The 20,786-nt window shown below is 40.1% G+C and overlaps 2 protein-coding genes across 7 annotated transcripts in view; one reads left to right on the top strand and one right to left on the bottom strand.

Moving 5' to 3' along the window:
* The window catches only part of HPS5 (HPS5 biogenesis of lysosomal organelles complex 2 subunit 2), a 43,850-nt gene extending 35,792 nt beyond the window's left edge, over positions 1–8,058 (bottom strand). Inside the window, exons 1-3 of one of the 6 annotated variants that reach the window (XM_046016174.1) lie at positions 7,926–8,004; positions 5,908–6,070; positions 2,052–2,215 (exon numbers count right to left, since the gene is read on the bottom strand). In XM_046016174.1, coding sequence (XP_045872130.1) covers positions 2,052–2,159 — 108 coding nt within the window. In that variant the 5' untranslated portion in view covers positions 2,160–2,215; positions 5,908–6,070; positions 7,926–8,004. Of the gene's footprint in view, positions 1–2,051; positions 2,216–2,388; positions 3,799–3,822; positions 4,034–5,907; positions 6,071–7,925 lie in introns of those variants that run through there. The other 5 variants (XM_046016179.1, XM_046016173.1, XM_046016175.1 and 2 more) reach the window with 5 other exon arrangements.
* A 163-nt stretch (positions 8,059–8,221) lies between these two features.
* Positions 8,222–20,786, top strand: part of GTF2H1 (general transcription factor IIH subunit 1) — a 39,437-nt gene continuing 26,872 nt past the window's right edge. The window contains exons 1-3 of the mRNA XM_046016180.1: positions 8,222–8,568; positions 16,854–17,026; positions 19,977–20,169. Coding sequence (XP_045872136.1) covers positions 16,873–17,026; positions 19,977–20,169 — 347 coding nt within the window. The 5' untranslated portion in view covers positions 8,222–8,568; positions 16,854–16,872. The remainder of the gene's footprint in view (positions 8,569–16,853; positions 17,027–19,976; positions 20,170–20,786) is intronic.

The following is a 20,786-nucleotide window of genomic DNA, read 5'->3' as shown; positions in this document are numbered from 1 at the left end:
CAACAAATTAAAACAAAATCAAAGTCCTACCATGCACCTTTTCTGACCACAATACTATGAAATTAGAAATAGAACACAAGAAAAAATTTGGAAAGACTACAAATACGTGGAGATTAACTAATATGCTACTAAACAATGAATGGATCAACCAAGAAATCAAAGAAGAGATAAAAAAATTACATGGGAACAAATAAAAATGAAAACATCAGTCCAAGGGGCAGCTGGGTGGCTCAGTCGTTAAGTATCTGCCTTCGTTTCAGGTCATGATCCCAGAGTCTTGGAATCAGGCTGGCATTGGGCTCCCTGCTCAGCAGGAAGCCTGCTTCTCCCTCTCCCACTCCCCCACTTGTGTTCCCTCTCTCGCTGTGTCTCTCTGTCAAATAAATAAGAAGAAGCAAGAAAAATCTCAAACAACCTAACTGCACACCTAAAAGAGCTAGAAAAAGAAGGATAAAACCCAAACCAAGCAAAAGGAAGAAAATGATAAAGATTAGAGCAGAAGAAAATGACATAGGAACTAAAAAAATACAATAGATCAGTGAAACCAGGAGGTGGTTCTCTGAAAAGATCAACAAAATAGATAAACATACAGCCAGACTCACTTAAAACAAACAAACAAACAAAAACAGAGAGAGAGGGGTGCCTGGGTGGCTCAGTGGGTTAAAGCCTCTGCCTTCGGCTCAGGTCATGATCCCAGGGTCCTGGGATCGAGCCCCGAGTCGGGCTCTCTGCTTTAGAGGCGAGCCTGCTTCCTCCTCTCTCTCTGTTTGCCTCTCTGCTTGCTTGTGATCTCTCTGTCAAAAAATAAATAAAATTAAAAAAAAAAAGCTTTAAAAAAAGTATACTTACCATAATAAAAAATAGTAATAAAATTTAAAAATAAAAAAAACTATAATAAACTGGGGCGGCGGGGGTGGGAGGGAGCCTTTGCCCATGGCCCCATCTTTCCAGCTTGAGATGCTAATGGAAACATCAAGACTAGAGCCTGGACATCTATCTTGCAACTGTGACTAAAAACCAATATATGGATGATGGTGGAACAGGAAAGCTGGGAGAGCCTGGTACCTCAGTGATATCCTTGGGCCACTACACTAAACGCAGAAACACTAACTTCCAACAGCGTTATAAACACCCTTATTGGTTAAGCCATGCTGTACCAAGTAGGACATCCCATAACTTGCAGTTTAAAAAGTCTAATTCAAATCAACCCTCATGATTGCTGCTCATTTCGCTTTGCCTATTAAGCTATATTCTTTTGCTTAGAGTTGAGAAAGTACTTGGGTGGGGGAGCATAAGTATAAAAATGAAAATACTTAGGAACTGATTATGAAATTTTATTCTTCACCATGTCATTCCTGAGTTTATCAGAAGAACCCAGGGTTTGAGGGGAACACATACTTCTTCCCACAGAGCTAATAGCTTTTGCTCTGTTTCCTAAAATGGAGAGTATATCAAACTCCTTTTTTTGGAATGAGCTTAGTACAACTGCAATGGTTCACACTGCTTAAAATGCAACAGGGTATACTCTATACTATTTTACTTTCAATCAAATACATTATTTTCTGAGGAAAAAAAAGTAAGATTATTGTGAAGGAAAAAAAAATTCAGCAATCAATATCATGGTTTTCAAGGATGGGAAAGAAGAATTCAAATGACAGCTCCAAAAGTAAATCTAGAAAGAGCTACGGGGGCACCTGGGTGTCTAGTTGGTTAAGCGTCTGCCTTTGGCTCGGTCACGGTCCCCCAGTGTCCTGGGACTGAGCGGAGCATCAGGCTCCCTGCTCAGTGGGGAGTCTGCTTCACCCTCTCCCTCTGCCTCAGCTCCAGCTTGTGCTCACGCACATGCACACATGCTCTCTCTCAAATAAATAAAATCTTTAAAAAAAAGGTGCTAAGAACATGATACTTGTATGTAAGATATTACTAGCACAGGGAAGAATACCCAAGATTCCAGTAAACATAAAGAACTAGAGGGCAGGGAGCATATATAACAGAGCACACAAAATATATGAATACGAATATGAAACTGATATAAGGATCAAGAAATTCACCTTTAGACGACTGGAGTCCAGCCTCAGGGCTGAAAGTAATGGATCCAGAGACTCAAACTCTGCAAGAACATGGCTGTAGGACTCCGGTATCACTGGCACAAAAGTCATTTAGCTGGAAAGTTGAAACCACCTTGAGCGACAGGCAAAGTACTCCTGAATAAAACCTGCAAAAATAAAATTTAAGAAGCTCTTTGCTCAGTCAGCATACATTTAATGGATATATGGAGAACAAAGAGAATCATGAGAAAGGGAGAAAGGGACAAGGATCCCTACTCTGGAGGTACTTAGCATCCAAGTGGAAAGAAAGCAAATAGATAGTATTATATGGAACCATCACCTTGTACTATATCATTGCCTGATTCTGAAACTCCCAGAGAATCAAGTCCAGAATGTCAAGGTCCTCCCTAATCCTACCCCACTCTATTTATCTCACAGTGTGAGTAGGTAGGATAGGCAATGTAGGATTTAAGAAAGAGGGAAACTGGTCAAGCTCTTCTTTGGTAAAATAGCAACCTCGGTTGTACTTCAAGTTGTAAGTCTTCTTCTGCCTTTCAGAGTCTCTCATTAAAAGGCAATGTTCTCTAAAGGCTTCAAACTATAAACCCTATCAGCAAACTCAATAGTTACCAGCCAATAATTTAACAGTGCTTCAAAGAAATAGACTTCTGGATCTCTTTCTCCAAACCACCAGGGGCTCAGTAAGTATCTGCTGAAAGAATGAATGTATCTAATAAGTGGGAAGTAAAGTGCAGGGAATTAAAAACTCAAAGAAAAGAGCTTTAATAAGAGAACTAATACAAATGAATAGGAATAAGAATACAAAACAGCAAATGCTAAATACCCAATGAAGACTTTGTACACTAAAGCAAGTTTATCTGTTCAGCAACTCTCAAGTGTGTATTTTTGTTAAACTGCACCAACTTCCAAAAAAGAAAATTCAAGAAAATTCTTACCCATTAATTTTAACTTTCCTAAGTCTTTTGTAACATGTCAAATTAAGAAAAGCAAACAGTACAGAAAAATTTAGAAACAACCATTTATTTTTGTTTTTAAATTATTTATACTTTAAAATTTTTTTCCAGAACCACGTGTTTACTCACTCACTTATTGATCAAATATGTACATAGCGTCACCAGCTAGACCCTAGGACCTGACCTTTACTTCTCACTGGCTTTTTCCCACTGACCTTTGTCCCACATTTTTCCTTAAGCTCTGCTTTCTAGCTTATCTCTTCACTCAAGCAAAAAACCCCAGGGGCCTAACATCGGGTGATGGAAAGAAACTGAAACTACCCCTCAAGCAGTAACCTTGCCTGAACAGGAGCTCCATCCGCTCAGGCTGTCCAGACCAGTTTGAGCTTAACCCCGGAAATCAGACCTTTTCAGAGCAACCATGCAGTGACCCAGGGAGTGACCCACAGTTACTTTTACCTCAGTAGAATACTAAAATCTCCATCCACGGAGGAGCACAAGCCTGCTTTATGTTTAACATACAATGTATGCATAAGCATGTTTCCTTAAGGAGCATGCACAACCTTATACCAGCCTCTACATACTACAAGACTCCCCTATCTAAATATTCATCCTAACCCTAAGTAAAAGAAACCCATTCATCCTTGCTTGGGGAGTGACAGCTTTGGAAGTTATTCCCCATAACATCCCTATTTGCTGCAAATAAAGTTTCCTTTGTGCAACAACTCTACCCCGTGTAGTTTCTACCTGTTGACTCACAGGAGTGAACTCCAAGTTTGTTAGGTTACAATAGCACCCACCTGTGCACTGTTCTAGGTCCAGGAGAGAAAACAGGACAAAACAAAATCCTAACTTTCATGGAGCATCCTTCCCAGTTGCAAAACACATATAAGCTTATGTTTTTTTTATTGCATAGACAGAATACAGTCTTATTTCCTATTCGTTATAATGTTAACACAGCTTGATCTCTGCGAGGCGAATAGTAGTTCAAAAAAAATAACAAATCTTGGGGCGCCTGGGTGGCTGAGTGGGTTAAAGCCTCTGCTTTCAGCTCAGGTCATGATCCCGAGGTCCTGGGATCAAGCCCCACATCGGGCTCTCTGCTCAGCAGGGAGCCTGCTTCCCTTCCTCTCTCTGCCTGCCTCTCTGCCTACTTATGATCTCTGTCAAATAAATAAATAAAATCTTTAAAAAAAAATAAATCTTTAGTAGTCCCATACACAAAATATTTGAGAATTCCAGGGTGCGTGGCTGGCTCAGCCAGTGGAGTATGTGACTCCTGAGCTCAGGACTGTGAGTTCGAACCCCGCTCTGAGGGTAGAGAGTAACTAAAATTAAATCCTTCAGATTGCTTGGGTGGCTCAGTCAGTTAAGGGTGTGCTTTCAGCTCAGGTCAGGATCCTGAGGTCCTGGGATCAAACTCCATGTTGGGCTCCCTGCTCAGCAGGGAGTCTGCTTCTCCTTCTCCCTCTGCCCCTCCCTCCTCTCTCAAAAAATAAATAATTTTTTTGCACACTCTCTCAAATAAATCAATAAAATCTTTTAAAAAATAAATAAATAAATACAATCTTTATGCTCCCCCCCAAAATTGAGAATTCCTGACCTGTGAAAAATCTCTTTCTTTTCACTCATTCATTTTATTGAGTTCTTAGTAAATATGAGGCACAATGGTTGGAACAAGACAAATAATTCCAGAAATCAGTCACTTTATAAATAGGGAGAAAATGCACATACACCACATACCCCTCAAAAGGGAGAGAGAAGCAAAGTGCTATGTTGGAATTTAGAGGCAGAAGAATCACAAAGGAATCATAGAAAACTTCCTAAGGGAATAGCACTGGAGCTGAGTAGAATTTTATCAGAAGGAAAAGGAAAAGGACAGCAATAAGCAAAAATATAGAGGATACACTTGGAGATACATTTAGTCTTTGGTTGAAACACAAGATACAAATGGAGTAATGAAAGATAAAAACAGAAGAGTAATTCAGCACAAGGTATGAAATGCTTTTGACTTTCAAAGGAACCTGAAGACATTTTGAGAGGCAACAGAAAGGAACTGAAGGATTTGGTGTTAGGCAATCACAACTTCTGTGAAGTGCTGTGGGCACACGCTAGAAAACAAAGACTTGAGAAAAATGTTGAGTGGTAAGGAAGTAAAGATAAGGCCTTCCAATTATTCAAGAAATCTGGTGGAAAAGAAAACTTTTCTTGACTTTTTTTTTTTAAAGACTAATTTGAAAGTGGAAAGAGGCAGAGGGACTCTTCAAGCAGAGCCCCTGCTCAGTGAGGAGGGAGTGAAGGTGGGGCATGACCCCCAAATCCCTGAAGTCGTGACCTGAGCTGAAATCGAGAGTCCTACATGTAACCAATGGAGCCACCCAGGCACCCCAACCTCTCTTTACTTTCTGAGCAGGAAAGATTCAAACGATTTGTAAGTAGTAACTTAGAGTCTTTAGAATGAGAAGTACTGAAGATAGAAGAAAAAAACAAAATCATAGTATAAAATCCTAAAGAAGATAGAGAGGAATGACATCAAGTCCACACTATCTATCTCTTCTGTTTGTTACCCTAAGCTCTGAGGTGGATCAGCCATTTGGCCTTGATCTCAGTGTCCTACAAATTATAATTTAATGAGGTAAAAAAGAACCTAATAAGTTCCTGTTTTTCTAAAAAAAAAAAAGATTTAATGGGAAATGAGAATGAAAAAAAAACAGCAAAAGCAATGTCAGTTCTCAAGAAAAGTTGCAGGGTGATGGTGGTAAGCCAACTCCAAATTTATACTTCTTTGTGTTAATTTTCTCCTTTTAATATTTAAATCTTATTACTTAGAGCTTTTACTAATTATTTCTGATTGTGTCTTCTACAGTTTAAGGGAGCAAATTTACTTCTTCCAAAACAACCCTTCAGTATCTGAAAAGTGTTATTAGGTCTTCTAAAAATTTAACATTCCTAATTCTTCAATCATTTCTGGCATGACAACTTCCAAATTCCTCTCTATTCTTGTCAATCTTCTACACAGGTGACAGGGTTTGCCTGAAAATATGGTACCTAGAACAGAACATAATACTCCTTAAGTAGTTGGATAACACAGAATAGAACAGAAACAGTAACCTCCTGGATCTGGACACTAGGTTTCTATATTACAACCTAAAATACCATCTGATGTGTTTCTGAAGTGGCCATGTCACACTTTTGACTCAACTAAAACCCAAAGAAATTTTCACATACAATGAATATAATCTTCCTACCTAGTATTTATATACAATAGAACTGAGCTCAACCTGAAATTTGCTATTAATCAAATATGACAATGAATATAAAAAGTACTCACACATTTAAATTCTCCGTAAAAACAATAGAGCGATGTTGATGATTGCTAAAGATCGGTACTGAGTACATGGGGTTCATTTTATTATCCTATCTACTTTGTCTGTTTGTAATTTTCCACAAGATTTTTTTAAGCACTTTTTTTTAAACAGATTTTATTTATTTACTTGAGACAGAGAGAGCGCGCGAGAGCATGGGGTGGGAGAGGGGGTGTTAGGAGGAGAGAATCTCAAGCTGACTCAGCGCTCAATCCAACAGGGGGCTCGATCCCGCCACCCTGAGATCATGACCTGAGCCCCAACTAACAGTCAGAAGCTCAACCAACTGAACCACCCAAGAGCCCCTTTAAGTACATACTTTTTTTTCCCCCAAGATTTTATTTATTTGAGAGCAGGAAAGTGAGAGCGATTGGAGAGGAAGACGGAGAAGCAGAGACTCGCCGCTGAGTGGAGAGCCCGATGTGGAGCTTGATCCTAAGTCCCTAAGATCATGTCCTGAGCCACAGAAAGACGTTTAACCATCAGAGCGACCCAGGCACCCCTAATACATTCTTTTAAAAAGAAATCTCTGTACAAATCTTCAAAGGCTCCCCTTCTTACATAATCTATTATGTCATCCTTACTTCTTTTTCCAGCCTCATCTTCCACTTTATACCCTTTTCCAACTATACCAAGATTATCTTTTGTCTCTCTTTCATTGTATAAACTTTCGGTGCCTCCATGGTTTAATAGATACTCTTTTTTGATCCTTCATCCATCTAACAAAACCCTTTCTCCAAAGCTGAGTTTAAATATTACTTGTTAAGTCTGCACACCTCTAGCCCAGCAAAAAACAAACAAACCTAAACAAATAGATGGTGGCTATAAATGCTTACCAAAGTCAGTGCAACAATCTTAAGGGTTGGCTTGCCCAAGGTTACAGAACTCTGCTAAGCCAGAGCAGTGACTAGAATCCATTTCTCCTGAGTTCAAATCGAATAATCATCTTTCCACTTCCACGCATAACTTGATGATAACATAAACGAGTAGTAGGATTAAGAAAAGGTTTTTCTCATCACCCTAATACTTACTCTACCAATGGACCAGTGTTTGCTGCTCACACATCAAAAGCAAACAACAGCGTTCTCTTTACCCCACTAGCTACGTGGAGGGAGGAGGAAGAAAAGCAAGCAAGCAAAAATTAAAGATACTATGCGAAGAGTAACAGGAGATTCCACCATTCCACAACAGGATCGTTCTACCCAAGAAGTAATAATCCGAGAACTCCTCAGAGAAACTCTTCAGAGAAATGGAGGCTCACTCATAAATTCATCATGCATTCGGCATGCTTTGTTCCCACCGCTGCACACGGTCCCTGCGCACGAGAAACTTTCTAGCGGAACCAACTAACTTTCTGGCAGCGATATCTTTAATGCTATATTCAAATTTCTCCAGGAGAGAAGCATCGGCAACCAATTTTTCCAAAGCAAGGTTGACAGACCAGCAGCACCGCTCAGCCCCGCTTCATCTCCAGGCCGGCAGCCCCCAATTCTCAGTGAATCAGACCCTCTCTCACGGCCTGCCGCCGTGACACTCACCGAGCAACTAAAAGCGGTACAGACACTCCACGAGCAACTAAGAGCGACACCTGTGAGTCTTTCTCCCCTTCCGCACTTCCCGGCCCCCGGTTTACGTCATCCACAAGCGCCGAGGACGCGGGGACAACGCTATTAACGGTACTTCCTTGTCACGTGACGGGTTACACCCCTGCTTGCGCGTGGTCCCTCCCCCTCCAGCCGCGGTCGCAATTACGCTCTCTGTGGCCTGCAGTTCACGGGTTGCTGCCAGCCGAAGACGCTGCGCCAACCGGGACCGGAGGAAGTTTAGGCTAAAGGGGTGAGCCAGCCAGGATCCCGGGACTTTTCACAGCTTGGGACCCGCGAAAGGAAATGAAACAGGCGGGAACCGGCGGGGGAGGGAGGGAACTAGCGGAAGGTGTCATGGCGGCCGCGCTCTGGGTCACGTGCCCGGTAGGCCCGCCTTGGTACTTCCGGTCACGTGCCCTCAGAGTCCTCGCAGCCAGCGATGGAGGCGAGACCCCCCAGTAACAGAGGCGGTGGCGACGGCGGTGGCTACTGGGTTTCAGCGTCTTCCCGGCAGCGTCTTTAAGAAGCGCAGCGGAACTCGACCCGACTCAGCCCAGTTACTTTATTCCCTGCCCAAGGCCGTAGCTTCCACCTGGTAAGTTTAGACCGAATAATGGGGGTGGGTGGGTGGGTGAGGAGCTGACAGGCCCGGGGGCCGTGGATTCTGCCCCCTTTCCCTGTGTCCCTATTGCCGTCGCCACGACTTCTAAGCCTGGCATCTCGGTAGCCCTCTATTGTCCTGAAGCGGGGGATAGGCGACCCCTAATCTGCTGGCTTGTAGGAAGTCTGCCCCATTACTAAGAGCAGGGGACTCGAAGATTTACTGAAAGCCAGGATCAGACTTGGCTCCGGAGAATGAAGGACGTGGAGGCCTCTTCCTGACAGAGGATCTCTTTCCGTTAGGAAATGTGCTGTTAAATCTTTCAGTTTCTGTAGCTTTCACCGTAGTGTCCGCACACCTTTTGCTTCACCTGTCAATCCTACCGCTTCTTAAAAACCTTCTTACCACGTGTGCCAATCCACTCGACCAGTTTTGGTCTGTTCCTAATCTGATTGTCTTGTAATGATGAAAAATAGAGCACCAACCCATGGAAATGTATAATTATTTTTATAAATTCCCCAATGTTCTCAGAGACAAAATTACCTAAGGAAGTATATTCAGTTGACTCTTAAATGCCCATTTTGGCGTTTAGTGGGGGGCGGGGGAGAGATATAAAACCTTACCCTTTTTGCCTATTAGAAGACCGAATTTTAAAAAACATACAAAAACTAAATGGTTTGAACTATACCTTGAAGTAAGTATTAATTCCATGAAGGAGTGGAACAGTTTGTCCTCATGAATTCTTACTGTGAACTCCAGTATACAAAACAGCATTCCATGGTGGAATTGGATTCGGGATGGCTAAGCCCCACCCAGTCGGCTTCCCCTCTTGGAAGAGTTTGAAAACCACTTAACTGAGCTTCGGTAAATAAGCCAAAATTGCCAACCCTAAAATAGATTTTTAAAGTCAAAACTACAGCAAATGAGATGGAGAAGTCACACCAGAAGGGAAGATAATCTCCAATATCAGGGCTATGGCTTACAGAAGGACTGGGCTCTGGAGAGAACTTTGTACCTTTTAGCAGACCTAAATCCCTCATTTGGGAAGGAGGGAGAGAATTTGAGGCCATTAAACCTGGTTGGTTTTTTTTTTTTTTTTTTTTTGCCCTCGCTCAGCTGACATTTAGCAGTGCAGCAGATTAAAAGTGTGAGTTTCTCTTAGGTGATATATACGTAGGGTAGTGCAAATGTAAATTAGCCATGGAAATGCAGGGAGAGTTTTTTAAAAATACTAGGAATATTGGTGCAGAGAGGAATCTGTTTAATAAGCCAAATGATTGGCTTCCTGCATGGAGGCATTTATCTTCTGCCTGCTGGTTTATCTTTCTACCTTTTAGCCTTGCTTTTCTGTGCTGCTGCGGTTGTTTCCCCCTAACATCAGACTGAGCTTTCATAGCATTTTGACCACTATTTCTACCTTCTGGATATGGCTACTAGAGGTGTCTTGTGCCCTTCCGCTTTTCTCTCTTAGCCTGTCTTCAATCAATGTGGCAATATCAGGCATCCAACTAATAAGTAATCTCTCTCCCTTCCCCACTTTGATTACCAACTGATTGCTCTCTCAATTTTGATGTTGTACTCTTGTCGGCATGCAGTATTTATTAGTGAATATGAGCATACATTTCATTCTGTCTTGGTCTCTGTCGCATTTTCCTCCTCCTGCCTCTCCCTGCACTGCTGTAAAATGAAAAAGTGCTTGGTCTCAAAATTGCTACATCAGTTATTCCCCTTAATAGCTTCATTGTGTGTCTAACTTTCATTAAAATGGTAAATTTTGTTCGCTTTTTACACACTTCCAAGGTCTTGTTCCCTGTAATGCTGAATTGTTAAAATTTTTTTGGATTGCCTCATAGCAAGCAGCATTCCAGATCTCCATTTTGTATGCTGGCAGATACAGCAGCTCTCTCTAATAATTATTCTCCTTTAGAAGCTAATAGGGAGTTTATATTTCACCTGTTGTCCTTGTTTCTGCCACATTTATCTCTGCACATTAGAAAGAGATGTAATCTAGAGGTTTCTGCTGATCAGTTTCAAATTTTTTCTATCCCTGTTTCCTTATAAGCCAGTTATTGGGATCTCTGAGGAATGATACTGTGATCGCTAAGTAAAGAGTTATAATGCTTCCTGGAGTTTAGCCAAGAATATGTGTGTAAAGGTGTCTTATGTATACTACTAAGCTGGTGTTCTTTTTTTTTTTTTAAGAGTTTATTTATTTATTTGACAGAGATCTCAAGTAGACAGAGAGAGAGGAGAAAGCAGGCTCCCCAGTGAGCAGAGAGCCCGATGCGGGGCTAGATCCCAGGACCCCGGGATCATGACCTGAGCTGAAGGCAGAGGCTTTAAGCCACCCAGGCACCCCCAAGCTAGCGTTCTTTTAACAAGAAGGACCTTAAGTAGATATAGAGATATTGATTGGACTCTTCATGTAGGCTGAATAGGTGGCTGGGTGCTGTATTGCAGTGATTACATGCATCCTCTTCCCTTTATGAAGCTTGTAGTCTGTCAGAGGAGACAAGCATTAAAAGAATTACTTTAGAAATTAATTATAGTTGGGATAAGTGCTATCAAGAGAACAGAAAGTCTTGTCTAGTAATTTTGAAACTTAGTACTCTAACTACCAAAAAAATGATTAAAAGCCAGTTGATAAGAAAGGAGGAGAATGTACAAAGGCTCAGCAAGGCATGTATATTTAACTTCAAGCAAATATTTAACTGCAGGGGTGCCTGGGTGGCTCAGTGGGTTAAGCCGCTGCCTTCGGCTCAGGTCATGATCCCAGGGTCCTGGGATCGAGTCCCGCATCGGGCTCTCTGCTCAGCAGGGAGCCTGCTTCCTCCTCTCTCTCTGCCTGCCTCTCTGTCTACTTGTGATCTCTCTCTCTGTCAAATAAATAAATAAAATCTTAAAAAAAAATTTAACTGCAAATGAATTAATCCATTCACTGGAGGATCTTGCTATTTAAAGTAGTCTTGTGGCAGATAATTTCATAAAGTAAATAATCTTTTAAGCAGGGGCACCTGGGTGGCTCAGCTGATTGAGTGTCCAAGTCTTGGTTTCAGCTCAGGTCATGATCTCCAGATCTGGGATCGAGACCCGCTCTGTGCTCAGTGAAGAGTCTGCTCGTCCCTGTCCTTCCCCCTCTACCGCTCTGCCCCACCCCCTCAACTCCCCCCACTGCACCATCTCACTCTAATAAATAAAGATAAAATCTTTCAAGTCAGCGAGAGAGAGGGAGAGAGCACAAGCAGGCAGAGTGGCAGGTAGAGGCAGAGAAAGAAGCAGGCTACCTGCTGAGCAAGGAGCCAGATGTGGGACTTGATCCTAGGGTCCTGGGATCATGACCTGAGCTGAAGGCTGAGGCTTAACCGACTGAGCCACCCAGGTGCCCCTAAAAAAAAAAATCTCTTAAGTAAAGCTAGATCTTCAAGCTGATTTGTTGAGATGGAGCTAACCAATATTTTTCATAAATAATATATTCTGTGGCTCTTACAGAGGTTTACTGAGAAGTTTTTGCTTCTCTCTAGAAGAGAAGGAACCATCTTCAAGAAAAATCTGGAAATCACAGAAGACATTGTAGGATATCCCCACCAGTTTTATTAAACTTTCTAAAACTGGTCTTTTACAATTAACAGAGGTGCTACAAATGAATAAGGAAATTTGCCAGGCAAGTTAGCTGTGAGACAACTGACTAGTCATCTCAATGTTCAGTTACTTATCTCTGATTTATTTTTAATATTTTCCCAAATGTATTTTATTTTTTTTTTAAAGATTTTATTTATTTATTTATTTGACAGCGAGAGAGAGAGAGAGAGATCACAAGTAGGCAGAGAGGCAGGCAGAGAGAAAGAGAGAGGGAAGCAGGCTCCCTGCCAAGCAGAGAGCAGAGAGCCCGATGTGGGACTCGATCCCAGGACCCTGAGATCATGACCTGAGCCAAAGGCAGCGGCTTAACCCACTGAGCCACCCAGGCGCCCTTATTTTATTTTTTTTTAAGGTTTTATTTATTTATTTGATAAAGATCACAAGTAGGCAGAGAGGCAGCAGGAAGAGAGGGAGAAGCAGGCTCCCCGCCGAGCAGAGAGCCCAATGTGGGGCTCGATCCCAGGACCCCAAGATCATGACCTGAGCCAAAGGCAGAGGCTTTAACCCACTGAGCCACCCTGGCACCCCACCAAATGTATTTTAATATGAATGGTTTTACGTGCTAGTGACTGACTCTAATGGTTCTCTCCATCCCCTGATTTATTCTCCATTTTATAGTTTCTCTGTCTTCATTCATCTTTTCCTTCAGAAATTTTTTGTCTCAGAAAATTTTTTTCTGTTCTTTTCCAAAGCTAGCACTTTTTATTTGTGCCTGTAAGCTCAGTTAATTGGAGACTTGCTCTATCAGCTAGCTGTCCTTGCTCACTGCTTTTTTTCCATATATGGACATACTTAAAATTGTCTTACAATTGTCTGCTTTCCCCTGTCCATAAAGCTTCCCCTCCTATCTTTCAGATTTTGATTCATGTTTCTTAAAATGTGGTTTGTATAGTATACAGTGTAACTTCTGATAGTGCAGACTTTTAAAACTTATTATGAATTGTATTGTAATGAATATAAAAATTAATATTAAAGTATTAAGTAGTTCCATGAATGTTATAAAATTTTCTTTATACATTAAATTTTTAAAGTAAATAAGAAATAACTGATATGTATTACAGAAATATTCAAAATAACAGTTGTTTTCTTACACTAACACTCCTAACACTTTCCCATGTTACCTTATAAACCTCTGGTTTGATAGGGAATAAACTCTTGGAAAGACTTTCTTATAAACTATTTTTCTCATTATAAAATATGTATTTATTATAGGGGCACCTGGGTGGCTCAGTGAGTTAAAGTCTCTGCCTTCAGCTCGGGTCATGATCCCAGGTCCTGGGATCAAGCCCTGCATTGGGCTCTCTGCTCGGCTGGGAGCCTGCTTCCCCCTCTCTTTCTGCCTGCCTCTCTGCCTACCAGTAATCTTTGTCAGTAAATAAATAAAATCTTTGAAAAAGAAAAAAGAATGTACTACTATAGATAATCCAGAAAACAAAAAGAACATTCAAATTGTCTGTAATTCCATCACCAGTAGGTAACCACTATGAAGTTGGGTGTATATCCCTCCAGTTACATATATTTGCAAAATAGCATGGTGGAACTCCAAGGACAGGCTGACCCAGATTCAAACCTGCTACTTCCTTGATGCATTGGGAAAGCATCTTGATTTTTTTAGACCCAGTTTCCTTTATCTGCAGAGTAGAACTAATAATAGAACCTACCTCGGGATTGTTAACTGGGGACTGAATGAGATAATACCTATAAAGAACTTAGCCCAGTGCCTAGCACATGTTAGTAAGCATTGAGTACTTTTTTTTTTCTTTTAATGTAAGCTCTGCACCCAGCTTTGGACTTGAACTCATGATTTATTTAAGACCCAACTCATGATTAACATAGGTATAAGAAAGAACAAACTACTGATACATGAAGTAATGTGGTGCATTTCAAAAAACAGGTTAGATGAAAGGTCAGAGACAGTACATGGTGCATGGTTCCATTTATATGAAAACTTAGAAGAGACAGAAACTAACCTGTGGTGACAGAAATCAGAAAATAGTTGTTGGAGGGTGAGAGAAAGAGAATTGAATGGAAAGGAACATAGAGGATTTTGGGGGATGGCAGAAATGCTCTCTCTCTCGAGTAAAGGTACATGCATGTATACAGTTGTTGAAATACATCAAACAGACCACCTAAAATGTACACATTTTGGTGATTAGAAAATTATACCTGAAATTTTTTAAATAAATTTTTTATTTTTTTATTAACATATAATGTATTATTCGCCCCAGGGGTACAGGTCTGTGAATCGCCAGGTTTATACACTTCATAGCATTCACCATAGCATATACCTTCCCCAGTGTCCATAACCCAAACACCCTCTCCCTACCTGCCTCCCCCCGGCAACCCTCAGTTTATTTTGTGAGATTAAGAGTCCCTTATGGTTTGTCTCCCTCCCGATCCCATCTTGTTTCATTTATTCCTTTCCTACCTCCCAAATCCCCAACGTTGCCTCTCAACTTCCTCGTATCAGTGAGATCATATGATAATTGTCTTTCTCTGATTGATTTATTTCGCTCAGCATAATACCCTCTAGTTCCATCCACGTCGTTCCAAGTGGCAAGATTTCATTTCTTTTGATGGCTGCATAGTATTCCATTGTGTGTGTGTGTGTGTGTGTGTGTGTGTGTGTGTGTGTACCACATCTTTATCCGTTTATCTGTTGATGGACATCTGGGTTCTTTCCATAGTTTGACTGTTGTGGACATTGCTGCTATAAACATTTGGGTGCACGTGCCCCTTTGGATCACTACATTTGTATCTTTCTACCTGAATTTTTTTAATTACACTAAAAAAAATCTATGAGAAAGCTTTGGCAAAACCTCCTCTGTGAGGAGATGGCCTCTGAGTCCTAATTCAGAACATTTTTTTTATCTCCCTTTAGGAACTTCACACATTCTAATTTGTATACACTGATACATATCTTACTCAATAACTGGAAGCTCTTTAAAAGCAGAAATCATGGGGCACCTGGGTGGCTCAGTGGGTTAAGCCTCTGCCTTCAGCTCAGGTCATGATCTCAGGGTCCTGGGATCGAGCCCCACGTCGGGCTCTCTGCTCAGCAGAGAGCCTGCTTCCTCCTCTCTCTCTGCCTACTTGTGATCTCTGTCTGTCAAGTAAATAAATAAAATCTTAAAAAAAAAAAAAAGCAGAAATAATTATTGTCACACATTCATCTTTGGATAACCCTAAACTTGTTGGATCAGAACAAATTTATTGAATGATAAGTATTCACATTGACCCTTCTTTCTTTCTATTCCTCAGGAAGAGTAGCCTGGTAATATTTGGCTACTCAAAATTCAGAAAATTCAGAGAAATTAAGATTTCACTTTTCACTTGTATTTTTAATTTCTAAATTACTGCTTGCGTGAATTTTTTGATTGTAGCTACATTTGTGGGCATAACTTGTCAGATTACAAAATTATACATATGTGTGAAACTAATATAATATCATGTGTCAACTACAATTAAAGTTTTTAATCCAGTCATATTTTTCATTGATCCTAAGAGGTAATGGAAGAATTGGTGATTTCCATTATTTTTATTTTTTTCCTTTTTTTTTTTAAAGCCTGCCACTCTTCCTGATGCTTACTTTCCCACTATGTCCAAATAGAAGTTTTCCTCAATTATTTGAATAACTAATGGCAGATTCAGTATTTCATTGTTCCTAATTGTCTTAACTTCCAGGAAAAGCGTTTCTTTAAAGTTTCGCTTGTTTGCTCATGGCAAATTTAATTTTTAGACCTAGATACGTTAATTTCTCTAAAATTGTATTTTAAGCTATCCCTGAAGAAGTAACTTGAAATCATTTCTTTGGAAATTAAAACTTCACTTTCCCCATCCCATGGGGATCCCATGAGAGACATTGCCATCGATCATGGCTTCTTTTCTGTTAAGCCCATACAGCCTCACATTCCTTTCCAGATAGCTACACCCAAGCTGCTAGGATTTGTGTTGAATCTTTAAGATGCCCAGGACTGGGAAGGAAGGGATAGAGGTAGGGAGACTAAAAGCTGTTTCCTAGGTGATGAATTAGCTATATACAAGTGAATTTTCAGCCCAAGCCTGGAGAACAGTTGAAGACATTTGCTTGTTAAAAGATGGGTGGAATAGCATCTGAAATGTTAAGGGTTAAAAATTTTGTTTTAAAGCACGCAGGAAGAAACTTAGACCAGGAATCAGGAAATGTGGGTGTGCTTTCAGCTCCGAGAGTGGTTCTGGGAAGATCACACAAACCCTGTGGCACTTAGTTGTTTCAGCTGAAACAAAATTGAACTAAACGTTCAGTAGGGTTCTAATTCTAGATGTAGATTAGATAAAAGACCAGCATATCTGTAGTCAAATTATACATTTAAAACTTAGGAATATTATGGGGGAACTAAAAGTAAAATAGAAATTAGTCTGAATAGAATATGTAGAAATGGTTTAAGAACTTCCAAGTGTCATAAACTGTGTTGTGTAAATTCACACCTGTGGTATCAGTGGTTAAATTTGATTTTAATGAATAATGCCATACAACTTTATCTTCAACTTTCAATTAGGGACTTTTTTCCTCCTCATTACTAGTTTAGGTTTAGATTTGGAAAGGACTCCAGAAGTCAACAGATCTAATCTTAATTGAGATGTGAAATCTTTTGTCTCAGTTAGCACTTTCTAGGCATCATGGCAACTTCATCTGAAGAAGTTTTGCTGATTGTGAAGAAGGTGCGTCAGAAGAAGCAGGATGGAGCTTTATACCTCATGGCAGAAAGAATCGCTTGGGCACCTGAAGGCAAAGATAGATTTACAATCAGCCATATGTATGCAGATATTAAATGTAAGTTAGCTATACTAAGGTCTGATGGAAGATTTGTTAGTCATTTTATAAAAAGATTGCTCATACCATCAGTGTGGGATTTCTTATTACAGTTTCCAAAAAAACCATATTGAAGTAAATATTAAGTGGGTTCTCTGAATATATGTTATTCTGTAACCTGTGATTAATAACGGAGTTTGTATAGTTTTATGTATGTAAATCTACGTCATGTAAAGATCTCCACATGAACCTTCTTTTAGGAGTTGCATAATAGCCCACTAAATGGATATATAGTCATGTATTTAATTAATTTTCTGTTGAAGGACAGTTAGGATGTTTCCACGATTCTTTTAATGCAAACAGTACTGCAGTATAGTTCTGTGGGCTAATATCTTTGTGAAGTTGTATGTGTGAGGTACATCCTGAGGTAGATTTACTGGCTTAGATGGTTCATGCATTTAAATGCGTTAAAATGATGGATTATGGCAGATTGCCCTTTAATAAAATTGTATCATTTAAGCAAGTTGTCTAATTAATCTTTGGTTATGTGGCCACCATCTGTTGAGAAGATAGACTCACTTTTTTTTTTTTTTTTAATTTAAGACTCACTTTTTTATTGGACGTAGATAGGAGATATACAGAGAGTATCCTTAGCAAATTGTGGTATCTGAACTATACCAATTAAGGCAAATTCATTTATTTTCCTGGATATAAAATTCTTCACCTAGATAAACTCCTGTGTAGATTTCAAGGAACATGACACCTCAAAAAGTAGTCAACCTTACACATTCAAGGGCTCAATTTTTAAATGTTCTTTGTGTGTGAACAGTGGCCCTAAGAACTTACCTCTACTTGCTACTGGATATGACCAAGATTTTCTCCTGTCTCCACTGAAATAACTTAGATTTTTAACTCTCAAAAGGAAATACTGTTTAAAATTCATCATAGTTAGGTACTGCCTAAGCTAGCTGGTATTTTGTCCACTATTCTGGTAATACTACCTCCTTTCAAAATTCTGTGGAAAAGTGCCTCACCAAGTTCCTCCTAGTATTCTTACAAACTAAAATTCGTACCAGAAGAAACTCATAAATTAGGAACTGCCTCTATTAGCATTTCTCTTAAACAGGAAGCTGATCCTGTAGCTCTGCAAAACACACACTCATTGTGATACCCACAACATGCAATAAAGAATATATGCTTTTCCTATTTCTCAACAATTTTTCTGTTACTGAGAATGAGAGCTCAGACCCAAATCTCCATCTGCCCCAGATCAGTTTTTGTTTTAAGTTGAATATTTGAAATAATACCCATTTCTGAAAGAATCCACTGAAAGTTAACTGGTAGTAAATTACTAAGGTGAAAATCAGCAGTTAAGTAACCTAATTTAAAAACTTAAGGGGGCACCCGGGTGGCTCAGTCGGTTAAGCTGCCTTCAGTTCAGATCGTGATCCTGGGTTCTGGGATCAAGCCCCATACTGGGCTCCCTGCTTGGCAGGGAGTCTGCTTCTCCTTCTCCCTCTGCCTGCTGCTCCCCCTACATGTGTTCTCTCTTTTCCTCTTTCAAATAAATAAAATCTTAAACAAACAAACAAAAAAAAAACCACTTCAGAAGTAGGCCTCTCAGAGGCAAAGTCTAACATGGTGGAAGGATAAAGCAATGACTGAGAAAAGATGCCTAGAAAGTGGTGGTAGTTTTGGAGAAACAATAGAACACCAGAGTAGGCTGGCTGACAGTGTAAATTGCCCTATATTGCTGGTTTTGGTTTTAAGATATTTTATACAAACTGTTGGTCCGGAAGCTGCATCTTTATTGAAAAAGTTTAGGAGATAGGTGGTTTGGGTTGTGAGCTCTAGGGAGCTTGTTTCACACTTCCAAGAGTCTCCCATTTCATGGGACCAAGCCCCTCCATCTCTCTCTCTTCCTCTGACGGAGACAAGCTCTACTAATGCCACGAGGCCCACTAGTTCAGAAGTACAATTTCTCCATTATGTTGGTGTATTTTGACATTCTCAGCCTCAGCTTATTATGAAAAGTTTCAAAGTTAAAGAAAAATGTTAAGAATGGCACAGTGCATACCTATACAATATGTCCCACTTAAGATTCTGTGTGCATACACTTTGCTCGGTAATATTTTCACACCAAGAAATTTTTAATCATAGAATATCCAGAACATTGTTACATTTCCCTAGTTGTCCCAATGTTTTCTGTAGCATTGATTTTTTTTTAACTATATCCAGTCTAACTTCACAGATGGAGTTGTAGTCTCTTTAGTCTTTATAGGCTTGTCCCATATATTCTGATTGTTTGCTTGTCTCAAGGTTTTCTTTAATTTGTGTAGGCCTGTATTTCTCAGATACTGAAAATCACATCTACAGGCTTGATTGTACTCAGATTAAACCCTCACAGCAAGAACAACACATGGGTGGTGTTTACTTACTATTCTGTCCCCTCAGTGACACCCACTTTGGATGAGACTAAATTTCATCACTTGGTGGAAGTGGTGACACCACATCTCAAATGTAAAATTATATATTCTTCTTGGCAGTGAGTAAGACACAGGGTGTGTTTTGGAGTTTTTTGAATTATGACAGATCATTTTTATTAATGATAATGGTTTTTGGTGTCAGATGTTCAGGGTGGGTTCAGGACTCCTAGCTGGCTATTTAGAGATCTGCCCCGGTTAAATGGAAACAAAAGCCCCTTAGTATCTTGAGGTGGAGGCAGTGGGTGAGAAGTGCCACACAAAGAGGATATTGAAGAAGGAAGCAGAGTGTTAGCAGTGCAGTTGTTAAACTGTGCTCTGATTATATGGGATTATTTGAGAAGAGGATATTTCTGCAAAAGCATTAAGATTGGAACAGGGCAGCTAAAGCCCAAAGGAATTCTGAATCTTCTTGGGAGAAGTAGCCTATTGTAGGACAGTTTCCAGTGTGGGTGTCCTCATCTAATTCGTCTCATGCTTCTTTTTAGGCCAGAAAATCAGCCCAGAAGGAAAAGCTAAAATTCAGCTTCAGCTGGTGTTGCATGCAGGGGACACAACTAACTTCCATTTTTCCAATGAAAGCACAGCCGTGAAAGAGCGAGATGCAGTAAAAGACCTTCTTCAGCAGCTGTTGCCCAAATTTAAGAGGAAAGCAAATAAAGAGCTGGAAGAGAAAAACAGGTGAAGGGGGAAAAGAATAAAGACATGTAACCGCTTGTTATTTCTTATCCCTTGTGTTGCATTAAGTAATTTAACTACCTCAAGGCTAACATCTGATGGGGAACACAACTGAGACTCAAAGGTGATAAGGTCCTTTCATTCTTTCTCCCAGTTCTCTGTCACAAAGATTACATGAAACCATTAGATGTGTGTTTGTGAATGAGAAACCTGAGAGAAATCACATTGTAAAAAAGTTGAAAATGCATATAAAATAATGAGTTTCTGATAAGACAAATGATTCCATCGCCAGTATCTTGCAGGCCATCCAGGCTTAAGTCTCCAAGTGCTTATCAGTGAGAAATTGGTAGCCGGAAAATCTCAACCATACCTCCTCTCTCCCCTTTCACCTTCATTTGTGAAAGAGAATACAGTACAGACAAATACATGGTGATCTTGCTGTCACTAGATAGATGAATTACACCAAATCTGTACCCTCAAAGAGTTTAGTCTTTGCTTCTTCAGACTTCCATTTATCTTCATTTGTTCCTCCAAAAATGTTTTTTGTTTTAATTACTAACCAATGAACTAAATGACCTCTGCTGCTCTAGCCTCATAAAATGAAGGTTGAGTGTCTCAGG

Source organism: Meles meles, chromosome 8 (assembly GCF_922984935.1).
Source record: "Meles meles chromosome 8, mMelMel3.1 paternal haplotype, whole genome shotgun sequence".
Taxonomy (NCBI): Eukaryota; Metazoa; Chordata; class Mammalia; order Carnivora; family Mustelidae; genus Meles; species Meles meles.
The sequence above is the reverse complement of the archived record's forward strand: the minus strand, read 5'-3'. Positions and strand labels throughout refer to the sequence as shown.